This window comes from Gavia stellata, chromosome 10, assembly GCF_030936135.1.
Source record: "Gavia stellata isolate bGavSte3 chromosome 10, bGavSte3.hap2, whole genome shotgun sequence".
Taxonomy (NCBI): domain Eukaryota; kingdom Metazoa; phylum Chordata; class Aves; order Gaviiformes; family Gaviidae; genus Gavia; species Gavia stellata.
The window spans coordinates 17,060,275-17,074,306 of record NC_082603.1 but is presented as its reverse complement, the minus strand read 5'-3'; the positions used below and the strand labels follow the sequence as shown (position 1 = coordinate 17,074,306).

Below are 14,032 nucleotides of genomic sequence, written 5' to 3'. Positions count from 1 at the left end.
TACTTGGATATCAGAAATAACTGGGGTTGCTGTGAATAAGGTCAGAATTGAACCTCTTTATTAATTTCTTTTTTTGCTTCATAGTCAGAAATTCTACAGATATTTAAAACAACTTTGCTTTGTTGTTTTGTGAATAGTGATAGAGAAACCAAAGCAAGCTGAATAAGTATTTTTAAGAGATTGTGTCATGGATTTGGATTCAGAAATTGATTAAGCTTGTGACATTAATGTTAAAACTAGAATTATTTTAGTCATTTGGCTAATGTGTGCAGCCTGGCAAACAGGAATATTAAAGTTGAACAGTGTGCATGGTGAGACATTAAATTAGTGAGCTATTACTCTGAGAGTGGCTGCAGTTCTGTTTTCTTTAACTTGTTAGAAAAACATTTAGAAAATGTAAACACTAACAGGCTATAATTTTCCTTTGTTTTTCAAAAGAGCAAGCATATTTTATAAAGGGCACTACTAAGATTATTCGTTGATAGTAATAGGTGGGAATGTAGCTCATCTCCATACAGCATCAGTGGTTATTAAATTACTCATCTTCATGCACATGCATACAAACATATGTTTTGCTAGCTTAGCACTTTCTTTCTAGAAATGGAACCAAAAGACATGTAAAAAAATAATTATTTGGGGTTGACTCTATATTAATTTTTCCATTTTTAATGAGATGACCCCCACTCCATAATTTTCAAAATCATGACATTTTTCTTTCCTTCCCTTTCTTCTTTGTCCCTCCCTTCCCTTCTTTAAAGAAAGGCACTCTTGTAAATAGAATTGTTCTTTGAGGCAAAAAAAATTAAGATTTTTTTTTAATTATTTGATAAATTGTTAAAATTTTTTTGACTTTCTTCTATATGAAAAGTTTGCAATTTGGATGAAAATAGTAATCAAATTTCATTTAAATGTGCAAGCTTTTCCAATACCTCTTGAAACTGAATTCCAAATTCTAGCACTTCTTGCTCCCTTAAAAAAAATGTACTCAATTCCTTCCATGTTTATTGGCATGGCAAGGTACTTACACACTAATCCCTTTTCCAGCACTTGCCATTAAACTTTTCTACAAAGATTTATGCACAGGGACACTACCTGTGGTGGTGGGAGGCCTCCTGCACCTGCAGGGCATTCTGGCAGCATAGTGAGTTTTTTGTGAGTGCTGCACTTGCAGGAAGGTGAAGGATTCTCAGAGCTCCACTTTTGGCTCAGTAGGAGGCTGCTTAGGTTAGGATGAACAGTAGGTGTGTTCCAGGCAGTTGGCATATTATTGCATGGGTAGTTCCTGTGTAGAGGAACAGACTCTTTAGGCTGTGCAGAGATACAGTTCATGAGAGCTCACAAATCCACAAAAGCACAATGCTCTCAGCAGACATTCTTCTCTCAGCCCTTATCCTGTGAGTTATGAATAATAAGAACATTTTAGAGTACTTGGTGAACATGAATAAATATAATCTCCCTCCACATCTCTGCCCAATTTACTGTCTTCAGCTTCCAGATAGGACACCGAAGGAACAAGAGGACTGTGTTTGACCCATTAGTACACATGAGATCTGCAGTGGGCACATACACTTCGGCCACAACAACCCCAGGCAACGCTATAGGCTTGGGGATGAGTGGCTGGAAAGCTCCCTCGCAGAAAAGGACCTGGGGGTGTTGATCGACAGCCGGCTGAATATGAGCCAGCAGTGTGCCCAGGTGGCAAAGAAGGCCAACGACATCCTGGCTTGTATCAGAAATGGTGTGGCCAGCAGGAGCAGGGAGGTGATCATGCCTCTGTACTCGGCTCTGGTGAGGCCACACCTCGAATCCTGTGTTCAGTTTTGGGCCCCTCACTACAAGAAAGACATTGAGGTGCTGGAGCGTGTCCAGAGAAGGGCGACGAAGCTGGTGAGGGGTCTGGAACACAAGTCTTATGAGGAGCGGCTGAGGGAGCTGGGGTTGTTTAGCCTGGAGAAGAGGAGGCTGAGGGGAGACCTTATCACTCTCTACAACTACCTGAAAGGGGGTTGCAGAGAGGTGGGTGCTGGTCTCTTCTCCCAAGTGACTAGTGACAGGACTAGAGGAAATGGCCTCAAGTTGCGCCAGGGGAGGTTCAGGCTAGATATTAGGAAAAAGTTCTTTACTGAGAGAGTAGTGAAACATTGGAATAGGCTGCCCAGGGAGGTGGTAGAGTCACCCTCCCTGGAGGTATTCAAGGAGCGTGTGGATGTGGCATTGTGGCATGTAGCTTGACGGACATGGTGCTGTGTGGTGTTGGGTGGGTTGTGGCTTGTTGTTGTTGTGTGGTGGTTTTTTTTTTTTTTTTTTTTGTGGGTTTTTTTTTTTTTCCCCCCAGGTTGGACTTGATGATCTTACAGGTCTTTTCCAACCGTAGTGATTCTGTGATTCTGTGATATCTTTGTGAAGAAACTATTCTTTTCCATGCACATGCAGTATCTTTTCTGTCTTTGTTTTTTAAAGTTTTCTCTTTGTTCCTGTTGTACCAGGAAAAGGATAGGAAGGGGAAGAGAGAGGAGAGGACAGACAGAAGAATCAAGTTGTTGGATATCACGACTGGGAGAGAGGCAGGAGAAAAGGAATAAGTCGCAAAGCATAGCATGCCAGTGACAAATGCCTCCAAAGCAGGACTCACAGGCAGGGTAAGTGGGTAGGACAACAAATGTTAAAGTAAGAACTCTACTAATGTTGTCCTCCAGAGTGAGAATAGCTTCAAATCATAGAGACTGTCCTATTGCTACTTTGCAATCTGAGCAATTGCTGAAGCTATTGCTTCCAAACACACCAGTGGGAACATGAGGAACCTGAGGGGAATCACACATGGAAAGTGCCAGGGAAGCTGTGAAGATTTGGGCCTGGGCCCACTAGCCTACTGACATACATCTCAAGGTTGCTTAATTCCCAGTACAAGGCTACATGAGCTAGCTTCCAACTAGTCACATTGAACACTGTGAATCATTCTTAATCCAGTAGCATTGTTGTCTTGCTGTTTGTAACTTTTGACTTGATGTTAGATATTATTGCCAACAATATACCTGAAGCATTGGCTCTAGTGAAAAGTCAAGCCAATTCATTCTTGTTTCACTACTCAAGTTCCACTAGTAATACTCTGCTAGAATCTCATTCAAGAGAGATTAGCTAGCAACTTACGGAAGAGGCTGATTCTTCATGCAGCGATTTCCAAATCCTGGTTTATTCAAGAAAGCATCAGTGAGGGAGACCATCTGCTCACTGCCAGGACGCTCATTGCTAAGGGAATAAAGATAGGACTTTCTCTATAAAAAATTTTTTCAAACTGTTTTACTAGAATACACATAGCAACTGGTGAAGGACAGCCATATGGCAGAACAAACTGCCCCCCTCCAAATGCTGATAATTCAATTATTTTTTTTATTTATGCAAAACCCCAGAACCTTCCAAGATGGTTAATAGGCTAAAGCAATGGTCTTTCTCTCCTAATATTAAAGTATGACTTCTGACATAGTCCTATATCAATACTCTTCAAAAAGGCTTGAATGCACATTTCTACCCTCTCAGCCCTGTCACGCTCAGTAATCAGAAGACGAAAAACATATTCTGCATTTTAATTTGCTGAGGCAAAGAGACAATGCTGCTAATAGTGAAGTGTCTGCAACTAACAACCTAATAACATTAGACTACAGAATATTGCTATTGCCAAGAGTTATACAAGTATGAATACCAAACTCTGTTCCATACACTATCATGTGCAAATTTAAGTTTCATGTGAATTTTCAGTATGAATCTCAAGGAAAATGCTTCCAAATTATTGCCTTCAGTTTTGCTGCTTTCTGCTAGTTGCGATCTAGTCTAGGACTTAAACATTGTTTATAAATTTCCTCTGCATTGCACATGTTTTGACTTGGTGCAAGTTCAGCTTTGAAATACATGGAAATGAAGGTGAAGCTAATGTTCAGGAGAGTGCAGAGGAATTGTGCAGTGACCTGGAAAAAAGAGAGCTGAAGCTTCTATGGAGAATGAAAGGAGACAAAATGCTAGTAGACACACAAAAAAAATTCAGACCCAGCCAAAGGATAATGTGTGGGGAGAAACTGCTAAGTAGCAGCATTAATAAAACCTAAGAGTCTCTGCTTTCATCTTGTTTCCATAACTTTGCCCAAATACTGTAGTAACTGTAAATAAATCTACCACAGGTCAGCAGATAGGCTTGAATTTCATTGTTCTCTAAGATTATGAATATAGGAGTAGTCCAATGGCATATCAGAAACAATCAGATTTCTTACTGTGCTGGATCTCCTGTCAGGCAATATGCGTAACTTTTTAAGTGCTGAGGTCATGAATTCAGGTAGGAAGAGGAGAGTACCAAAGACAGCAAGATATTTGAAGGACTGTTGGTTAGACATACTAGTAGCTGTATTCTCTACTTGCACCAATTTAATGCTGTTTAAAATCTGCTGATTCCAGTGGAGTTAATCCTTTTTTATATAGTATAGAGTGAGAAAAGCCCAGTAAGACAGGACCCCATGATCCTAAATGCTAGGCAGAAAAGGGTTTATATATGACAGATGTACTTTTACTCAGTGATTCCTCTTACCTGAAGAAAGTAAACTGTTGTCCATAGATCCAAGGGTGTAAGGTTAAGGCAGGATATTCTCCAAATGGAGGAATAATGACTGTAAGTATTAAAGACAGCAACACAAAACTAGCAGGGAGAACAATCTGCAGGGAACATGAAAACATCACACTGGGTTATTAGATATATGTTGTAGAGTGACATTGTATACACCACGTAATGTATATAAACAAAGGAGGGACAGCAGGCGCACACAGATCACATGGTGTTTAGCTCCTAAACACCAACAATTTAATTTCCAGTGCTTTCAGTTAAGATTCTTGTTGTCACAGAACTGTATTACGTTAAAAATAAAATACTGGGCTAGTAATGATTAAATCATGAACTTGGTGCAGGTGATAGACTCTAGGCAGAAAGAAATAGAATAAGAGGCAGAAGAGATAGAATCATAATTAGAACAGTTATGGACACTGTTACCCATTTGCAGCACCTCTGTTGCTTTGCATAGAGACATTGCTGGTTAAGACAGTGTTCAGAATGTTGTGGGAAAGAGTCAAGAACAGCACAAGTCAGTCAATACCTGGGCTAGGAAGTCCTTGTGGCTGCGGGAGGCATGGTGGAACCGTTTGATGAGCAGTGCTTTGATCTGCTGACATACAAGCTGAAAACCTTTATACTGTCGGGACCCTTTGCCTTCATTTTGATCTCCTGTTATGCCTACTGGCATTCGAGAAGTGTTATTGGTTTTCAGTGTGGTTTGTTCAGCTGGTTCGTTCTCAGTACAAGTTTTGCCAAGAGTAGAACCATTTTCTTGAGTGTCTCCTAGGTTAAGATGAAAAGAGGCAGGGAAGACACTTTATCCTCCATACATGAAGGTAGCAAACACATTTTAATGAGCTCCAGATTTTACCAACTGTATATATCACATCACCAGGTTGCTTTAATTACAACTGTTGCACTATGGCTCTATCTAGTGGCATCGTATAGGTCAACACTCCTCCTACTCAGAAGGATGAACAAGTTAACCATGTATGTAGTTTATGGATTAATGGTCAGCAAAGTACTTTTTATAAAACTACTAAAACCATTGACATCTGGGGGCTTGGCACTCCACTTTCATTTACATAATTAAGAACCTCATCCAATCTAAATAAAAGACTTTCTGCTGACTTAATCTTGTTTCTCAGATATCGTGTCAGGCCCTAAAAACAGATATTTGCTGACCAAATTTATTTTGGCAAGAACACCATACAAAGACTGAAAGTTCTGAGGCTCTTCTTTACTTGGTGTTCAGAACACAGAACAGTCCCAAGAAAAGTTTATCAAATACTGCTTCATGGATCTATACCTGCTTTTTGCATTCCAGGGTCAGCTCCTGCTGTGACCTTTAGGAAAACCTGCCATAGACAAATACATCTCCCGGTTAGGAATAGAACAGGTACAATAACCTGACCTCTGGAACACTATACATCACCCTTTAATGTAACAGAAGAAAGTTTAGATACCTTTTTGGTACTCCTGCTTATTACACAGTCAGAGGTCTCTTATGAAATATCTCAGAAAATAAAGAAAGGAACAAACTAAGATACAAAGAAAGACAGATTTCAGGCTAATGATTCATGCTCCACAAGGCTAACATGATGTAAGGCTTGGTTCCTTTCTCTACACCCATCCCAAAGACTTTCTGAGTGTGCCACAGCATATGTGACTAGGTTTTGAGGGGGATAGTAGGAATTAGTGTGATTGCATGTTTAAGAACAGTAACTGTCTCAGAAAACATTTTGGGGACTGATGGTAAGATCAGCAGATACTTTAATCTGTCTGTTACCTCTTCAAGTGGTGTGTCTGAAACCCCAAAACTGCTGAGTCCCAGGTCATCCAATGTTTCCTCCAGTTCTCTGAAGAGACTGGCATAAGATCGCTGTTTGAAGTGTTTATTGGGCAAAAGGTAAATGAGTTCCTGACCAATGCTTTCAATTAATTTTGCTTCTGGTATATGATGGTGAATTACTTCTGCTAGCTCATTTAGATCTCCTGTGAAAAGTCAAAACAGTGTTCAAAGAATGAATATTTAACTATGGTAAGCATGATTTCAAAAGCTGTTGTTTGCACTATACAAAAGGGGACTGCTCTATTACATAACTCCCAGATATCTCAGTTAATTCTGTACTAGACTGGGCTATGTTGCTAATTATTCTCTGGAACTATGTACCAAGAAACTATTTCAGGTCTGTTAATGAAATACAACAAAATCTTCAGGAATATCTACTTAAGTTCTTCTCTTATGTAGAAAAGCCAAAAGGACTTCTGAGAAAGCCAGTTTTCTTTTCTCTAGATATGCTTCAGTTTTCATTAACAAATTACATATTCTGGTGCAGTATAGTTTAAAACTCAGTCTATACTTCTAAAGCACACAAACTTCCAGTGCATCACCTGTACCTGAGACCACATATACATCAAAAAGGTGCAGTGGTAAGCAAAACCACAAAGAAACCTTATCGAATTCATGTTACAAAACAGATGTTAGACACAAGTACTGAAGAAGTGGGCCTCAGCAGCATTGATCTGTAAAATGAGATTGCAGCAAAACAGGAGACATAGCTATGTGCTGGAATGCCAAACCATCCCACTTCTTACCATCCAGTTCCTGCTCTGGAGCTCCTTCTTTGTCCCTGTGTGCACAGCTGGAGCAGGAGCAGGAGCATTGAGATCCACAGCTACAAAGTGACTAGCATGGACAAGCAACAGATATAAAGATGAAAGTGCTTCAGATACATGCAAAACAGGATGTAAGGGTTGTCAGCCTTTGAACTGCTTGAGTCAGTGAAAAATATGTCATATCTGGAGCATCTTGAACATATTATACTGAAAGTCATCTGAGGACTGGATTAAGCAATGCAGAAAACTTAAATCCACCTGTGCAAAGCATATCTGTCAGTTCTAAATTGCATGTAAAATAGCTGGGGAAATGTGATCTGCAGTGGCCATGAGTGTACAGATCATGTTGCTAATAAGATTGGAAGCACTACTAACAGCAGAAAGAATCCAGATCCATACTTCTCAAGCTGTGTGAGGCTGGTTTAGCTATGGATAAATGTAGACTGGTGTCTGAGCTAGTAACTAGATGACACCACATTTACAACCAGTGTACTGTATATGGACAAAGACAACTTGATTGGTAAAAGTTTAGACATATTTAACTGACAAAAGTGAACTATAGACCACTGAGGGCTTCATATCCACCTATTGTTTTCACCTGTCTGGCTGAATATATATTTATAAAACCAGAGAAGATTTTTACAGAGAGACTCATGTATCCATGTAATTTCATAAGGTGTCATCAAATTTTCTCATTGCTTTCTTCATTTTGAAGTCAGTTTTGTACCAGCCTCAAGCAGCACTTAACTGCTTTCTACCTTTGTGCAGTGCATGACTACATATAAGCGTTTTTCAGATTACACGTGCAGGGAGGGAGCTACATACTTACTGTAGCCCTTCCAGTTCTGGTGTTTTTCATCTTGCGAACAAGAGTGAGATAGAAGCCAGACCCAAAGCAGTTCTTTAGGAATACAGGAGAGCCTGAGCAGAAGAGTTTCCCTTGTGATATGATGGCTACTCTGTCTCCAAGGATGTCTGCCTCATCCATGTGATGGGTTGAGAGGATGATGGTTCTGCCTAGAAGGGACAAGGAGGAATGTTCAAGGCATGGACTCTCTCTGGAATTCAAAACTGTGTTTAGTTTTTTGGCAATTAATGCAGGGTTTTCTCTGCACCAGAGCCAGGTCCCAGGTTTGCCACGTCCATAGGTGTCTGTTCAAAGAATCTTTTTTGCTGGTATTCATATCCCACTACTCATAACAGTTTACACAGCAGGTACATGGTGCATCTATGACAGGTTTTTAAAAAAACAACAACAAAACAAATTCCACTCTCAAACCTGTTACCTGAGCGATACTTCAGCAGAAGATCCCAGATAGATCGCCTAGAATACGGATCAACTCCAGAAGTGGGCTCATCCAAGACTACCACTTTTGCTTCACCCACAAAAGCAATGGCAACGGACAGTTTCCTTTGCATTCCACCTACCAGAGGACAGAAACATCCAGGAGTTTGAGAGAGTTATGTAAGTGTCAGGGATGTAATTAACACTGTTTTTCGGTGTGGAGACAAACTGATACAAGCAAAACAAAAACGATCCTCAGAAAAATATTTCTGCATAGTTAAATCAATAGTCACATTTTTTTTTCCCTGAAGTTCAGAACAGCTTATTCAAAATTTTATTTTTTTTAATATATTTTTCATCTAAGTTGCATTTTCTGCTTCTTGCCAGAAGCAAAAGCAGGAAGATATCAGATTTTCATGTTCTTAAGTTAAACTAGCCAACTTTTATAGTTGCAATCAGGACAAAGTAGTATAAGAACACCTAGCTGTTTATTCAAATTAGCTTTTGAATCTGGAAGTGAAATGTGTTCAAATACACTACATGCATTTGTACCTTTAGAATGAAAGAAATTGCTCTTACCAAATAATACAGTATTATAGAGTGCTGATCCAAACAGTGGAGCAGCATAATAATATGATATCTCTTTTGCCTTGAAATAATATTGTATTTCTTTTTTTTCCTTACATTGACAGATTTTTTTTTAATATACTCATTTAAAAATATCAGCTTTAAGTATATTTAAATTTGTTGTATATTTATAAGAAACAGAAACTTTAGGGACAGGTTGTGCCAGCTTTACTATTTTACAGTCCCATTTACTCTTCGAAAGCAAAGACCTCCCCCGTGCACAGTGATGTGTCAGAATATGGCCTCAAACATGTAATTCAAACAATAATTGCCCAAAGACAAAGAAAAGGCAGCAGAAAAAACATCTTAGAACAATCCTGTGGGCACCTGACAAATTCTGAGCCTCTTCATTCCTTTTATGGGTGAGGCCCATGTCTTCTAGCATTGTTTCCAACTCTTGCTCAGCTTCATCCCTGGATCTCCCTTTCAGTTGAGAATAAAACAAGATGTGCTCTGCTACAGTAAGGCTGTGAAATCAGACAGAAAGGCACCAAAGCAAATTAAATGAATAAGCAGATTTTTTCCCAAGCAGCAATAAATTCACTTTAGCTTTATCTTGCTAAAGGAAGAGGGCCTGCTTTACCCTAAATCTGGATCACAGATCTTCTTTGGGAGAAGTGCCTCTAAGATATATCTACTGCCAGCACAGTAAGAGAAACAACACAGGCTTTGGGGATGTGTCAAGCATGCAGACTGGGACCCTTATTCTTAAAGCTAGTGTGGAATGATACTTACTGATTGAATAAGATGTTGTACTGAGGGCACATGCCTAATCTGTGCCGAATGGAGTCCATGTGAGTCTGAATATCCAGGCCACCAATCAGCACAGTTCCAGAGGTGGGGGGGAAGAGGCCTGTCAGTATTGACCTGGGAAAATAAAATGAGGAAATTCCCGCTCTCCTATCTTTCTGTGCCAGATTAGGAAGATGCACTGCATGATTCCACTAGGTGGAGCATGATGAATTCTTACTATGGGCCTTGATGAAACAACTCCAGTAAAAAGCATACATATAAATACTCTTGCCCTGCTACAGTGAAAATCTTGTGGATCTGCTAATGTCATTTTTGCTACACCTGTTTGCATGGTTCTGGCCTGCATTAAAAAACTGTTTTAGTCAGCTACTCTGTTTTAGAGTAGTTTGTTCAGCATGTTACATCACCCCTATGTACAAATGGGTCTAAAATGAATCTTACTAGGACCAAGATAGAGAATAATAGTTTGACGTCTCCAGCTACACTGACTCATGCCCTACACTTTTATTTTCTGTAAAATGGAAGGGGGCCAAATGTTATGTTGCAAATGGGTGGAACCTATTACTAGATTTGGACGAATAATGGATTTTTCAGTTCTGAAAATTTCAAAGCAATAGAAATTTTTGGTTTTATCAGGAGAATAGAAAAACAAATTTACAAAAAATTTCAGCAGATTAGAATGTTTTTATTTTGGGTCAAATATATTTCTTGCAGAACATTTAAAAAAATTAAAAGGCAATTTATAATGCATTTGAAATAAAAGTCTTTTATAATTAAAAAAACTGAAGTGTTCTGCTGGGAAACATCATAATGAAACACTTCACTTTCAACATTTGGTGAACTTGTCATAGACTCACGAAATCTTTTCTTCACCAATTAATCCTATTTTGCCAAATAAAGTTCGTTATAAAGAAAATCAAACATTCCTAAAGTTCAGCTCCTTGAAACGCTTGGATTCTAGGACTAGAGGAACATTTTAATCTGGACATGGATCTTGCATATATGTAACAATGTTGTCTAAAGAGCGCCTATATTTTATAGTCCTTTGCACACAGGCCAAAAAACATGACTGACTTAGCCAGTTAGAGAAACCAAGAACACATGGAGTGTGGTGACTTTCAAATCTTCAGCTCTTTCAGCCAGAATATCCTCCTCCCTCTTCACCTATCGGGAGTTTGGCCGTGAATTCGGGGGGAGAGAACTGCTTCCTTCTCTCTAGACTTTCACTTATTTGTGCCATGCATTGCCTCCCTCCCAGGGCTTTAGCTAATCCAGGATATCTTCTCTGCCTAGGGGCAACATTTCCCTGTCTGGAAAAAGCTTGATGTTCATCACACTAGCTGCAGGGGTAGTAGAGAGACAAGAGAAGAGTGAAAAGAGAAGACTGGTCCTCAGGACAGAGCAATAGAGCACTGCCCTGGATTTGCTTCTTCTAAATTACAGACTTACATGGTTGTTGTCTTTCCTGCTCCATTGTGACCAAGGAAGGCTGTGATCTGGCCCTCATAAAAAGTAATATTCATCCCATCTACTGCTGGCTTGGGCCTGTTTGCAAAAATCTTCACCAGGTTTTGAATGCATACTCCTGGAATCAATCCCATTGGCTCAGGCTCAAAGAAGGTATTTACTTGAAAGGCAAGAAATCAAGAATGAAAAAAGAATAAAAGCACATGTTTTAATCCTAGTTCTGATGATGACACATCAATAAGTGCAGAAGCAACAGCACATACCCAGTAAAATACAGCATCATATGCCAGGGCCAGATTCTCCAGTCACAGAAGTACCAAACTGAGGCAAGATTTCTAATTGCAGTGCAATTTATTTAGATACACCCACATATCAATGACAGGAGAAGCAGAGCCCAGAACCATAATTGTCTGTGGAGAGGTAACTCATTAGATCAGGTGAAGCTGAACATGCTTTCTGTTTTCATTGTGTAGCAGGAAGATTATTTGGGATTGTTCTCTGTAGATACTTAGATAGGCTGAGAGATTACATTAAAAAAGCAGCAGGTTGCCTTTCTAAGCCAGGCTGAAATCTGCCATTCAAATCATCTGCCCAGCTGCGCATTCTTTTACCATGATGCTTTAAAAAAACCCCAACATTTGCCTTTAATCCTGGTAGGTGAAATTTATCCCCTTGCTGAGGCCAGCTCAAGACTTAGGCAGTACCTAACATGAGCACTACATGGGATGGCTTTCTCTCAGGATTAAAAATGCATTATTGTAAATAGCACCATCAGGATGTTTTATTGCATCAGCTTCTAGACAAAACAAACTTCCTTTGAAGTAAATTAAGCCCTTGGGCAATGTGAATTATGGGAGTTGAGAAATTTAAACTGAAGACCCTGTCCCACTTTTGTTTACACAGAATGCTTAAGGCTTTGTAGGGAGGCTTGTTTTGCAATTGCGGTTTACTTAAATTCTTCAGTACCCAGCAGGCCTGTGTGGAGAGCAGCCAATGCCATCTGGGTGAAACCAGCCCCACCTCCATCAGTGGCTTGTATGACTGTCATTATAAACAATACTCAGGAAAGAGTCACAGATATGTCGTACATGAGAAAGCTGTGTATACTATGGAGCAGCTGAAATAATTAATCTAGAATGGGTATCTTTATTTTAAATAAAATTATGTTTATGACAAACTTTTCTTTTGCTTTGTGAAGGAATCTAGGTTTCCTTTTACCTTACTGGGTCAAATACAAACATCCCTGTGTTTACAAACGTTCACATGGAGTCCAGCTAGATAGTTTTGCATATATAGGCAACTGAGGTACCATCCTCAGTTTTATATGTATCATGAGCTCAATTTGTATTTGCCTGCAAGACTCACTGACAAGTTCTGAGGCAAATTGTCTGATGATCTCCCCCAGTATCTGCTTTGCATCACCTGAAGGACACTGGTGGAGGGTTGAGTTCCCTTTTTTGGTGATTCATATTTCTCCATTCTGATCCTATTCCCTCAGTGCAATTTTGGGCCATTTAGGTCTTTCTTCAAAGGTTGTAGCATTTGTGGGGGATGTGGATGGGGATTTGGTGAAAGCTCTGCTTAAAATGCAATTAGGAAAGATTTATAGTGTGTCTGCGCTGCTCTGCTAACCCATGCTAGTATTGGACTGCACTAGAGTTAAGCCATTAGAACTACTCTCCATTTCCTATCTCACTACTCTTACATGAAGCACTAGCTCTTACATGAAGCCATTTTGGAAACTGTGTCCTTGAACCACACCAGGTCTGCTCTTGGCTTCTCCATATGTCTCCCAGTTCCTGTGTGGCTGGCTGAAAGGGAAGGCAGGCTTTTTTGCACAGTGACAGGCAAAGCCCTTCCTCTGTGGCCATGGAGCAGCTGGAACCTGGGAGCTGATGAGTACAGCACCACAAAGATAAGGCAGTACTAGGAGAAGATTGGCTGAAATAACCTTTGCCCTCTGCCTGTCTTTTTTCTTTTGAAGTCCTGTCCTGTTTCCATTCACACTGCATGCATGTTTTCAGTGCCTACGTGTGGAGCTCTGATGACCCCACTTTTATCTCTAGCTTTTCAAGAGAGTCAGAGTGGGCCCAGAGCTGTCTGCAGCAGTTACTTTTGCTACAGAATCCACATGCATTCCTCTGAGCATCACATACAGAAAACTCCTCTGGCTCCCCACAAAAGACAATATTGGGACTTGAAAACAAGGCGGGCCATTCAGGAATTCTTAGGTGGTGGCTAATGTCAGCATCAGAAAAGGCTGCAGACAGACACATGGGAGCACTTCAGATAAATCCCTTTGAAACCAGCCTTTCCCTACAGATGCAAGACACACTAAAGATAGGCAAAAAAAAAAAAGGGGGGGCTAGGAGGGAAGAACATTCCTCTCAGCATAAGTATTTTTATTGAAGTCATGGCTCTGTTTAATTCTAAGAAGTCAATGTATGTGTGTCTGAGGCTTCCCTCAGCATGAACAATAACGTGCTATAGAAACAGCCTGCATTCGCACAATAAAAAAAAACAAGTTACAGAGCTCTTCTGGAAGGCAACTCTCTTATTTGTGGTGGCTAAAATATTCTAAGGGATTGTGAATGTAGAGGAATCAGTAAGAGGGTAGCTGGGAGAGTCACTGCCCCCCCTGAGCTTAGCTCTGGCAGTTGCATGCTGTCCTCTGTAGCCTACTGAGCTCTTGT

General features: G+C 40.0%; 1 protein-coding gene across 1 annotated transcript in view; it reads right to left on the bottom strand.

The window, feature by feature from the left end:
• The window catches only part of ABCA4 (ATP binding cassette subfamily A member 4), a 76,864-nt gene that overhangs the window by 18,638 nt on the left and 44,194 nt on the right, over positions 1-14,032 (bottom strand). The window contains exons 19-30 of the mRNA XM_059822263.1: positions 11,322-11,499; positions 9,855-9,986; positions 9,447-9,586; positions 8,494-8,631; positions 8,037-8,224; positions 7,187-7,277; positions 6,378-6,583; positions 5,898-5,946; positions 5,130-5,371; positions 4,571-4,695; positions 3,148-3,246; positions 1,093-1,282 (exon numbers count right to left, since the gene is read on the bottom strand). Of these exons, the coding sequence (XP_059678246.1) occupies positions 1,093-1,282; positions 3,148-3,246; positions 4,571-4,695; positions 5,130-5,371; positions 5,898-5,946; positions 6,378-6,583; positions 7,187-7,277; positions 8,037-8,224; positions 8,494-8,631; positions 9,447-9,586; positions 9,855-9,986; positions 11,322-11,499 (1,778 nt within the window). The remainder of the gene's footprint in view (positions 1-1,092; positions 1,283-3,147; positions 3,247-4,570; positions 4,696-5,129; positions 5,372-5,897; positions 5,947-6,377; positions 6,584-7,186; positions 7,278-8,036; positions 8,225-8,493; positions 8,632-9,446; positions 9,587-9,854; positions 9,987-11,321; positions 11,500-14,032) is intronic.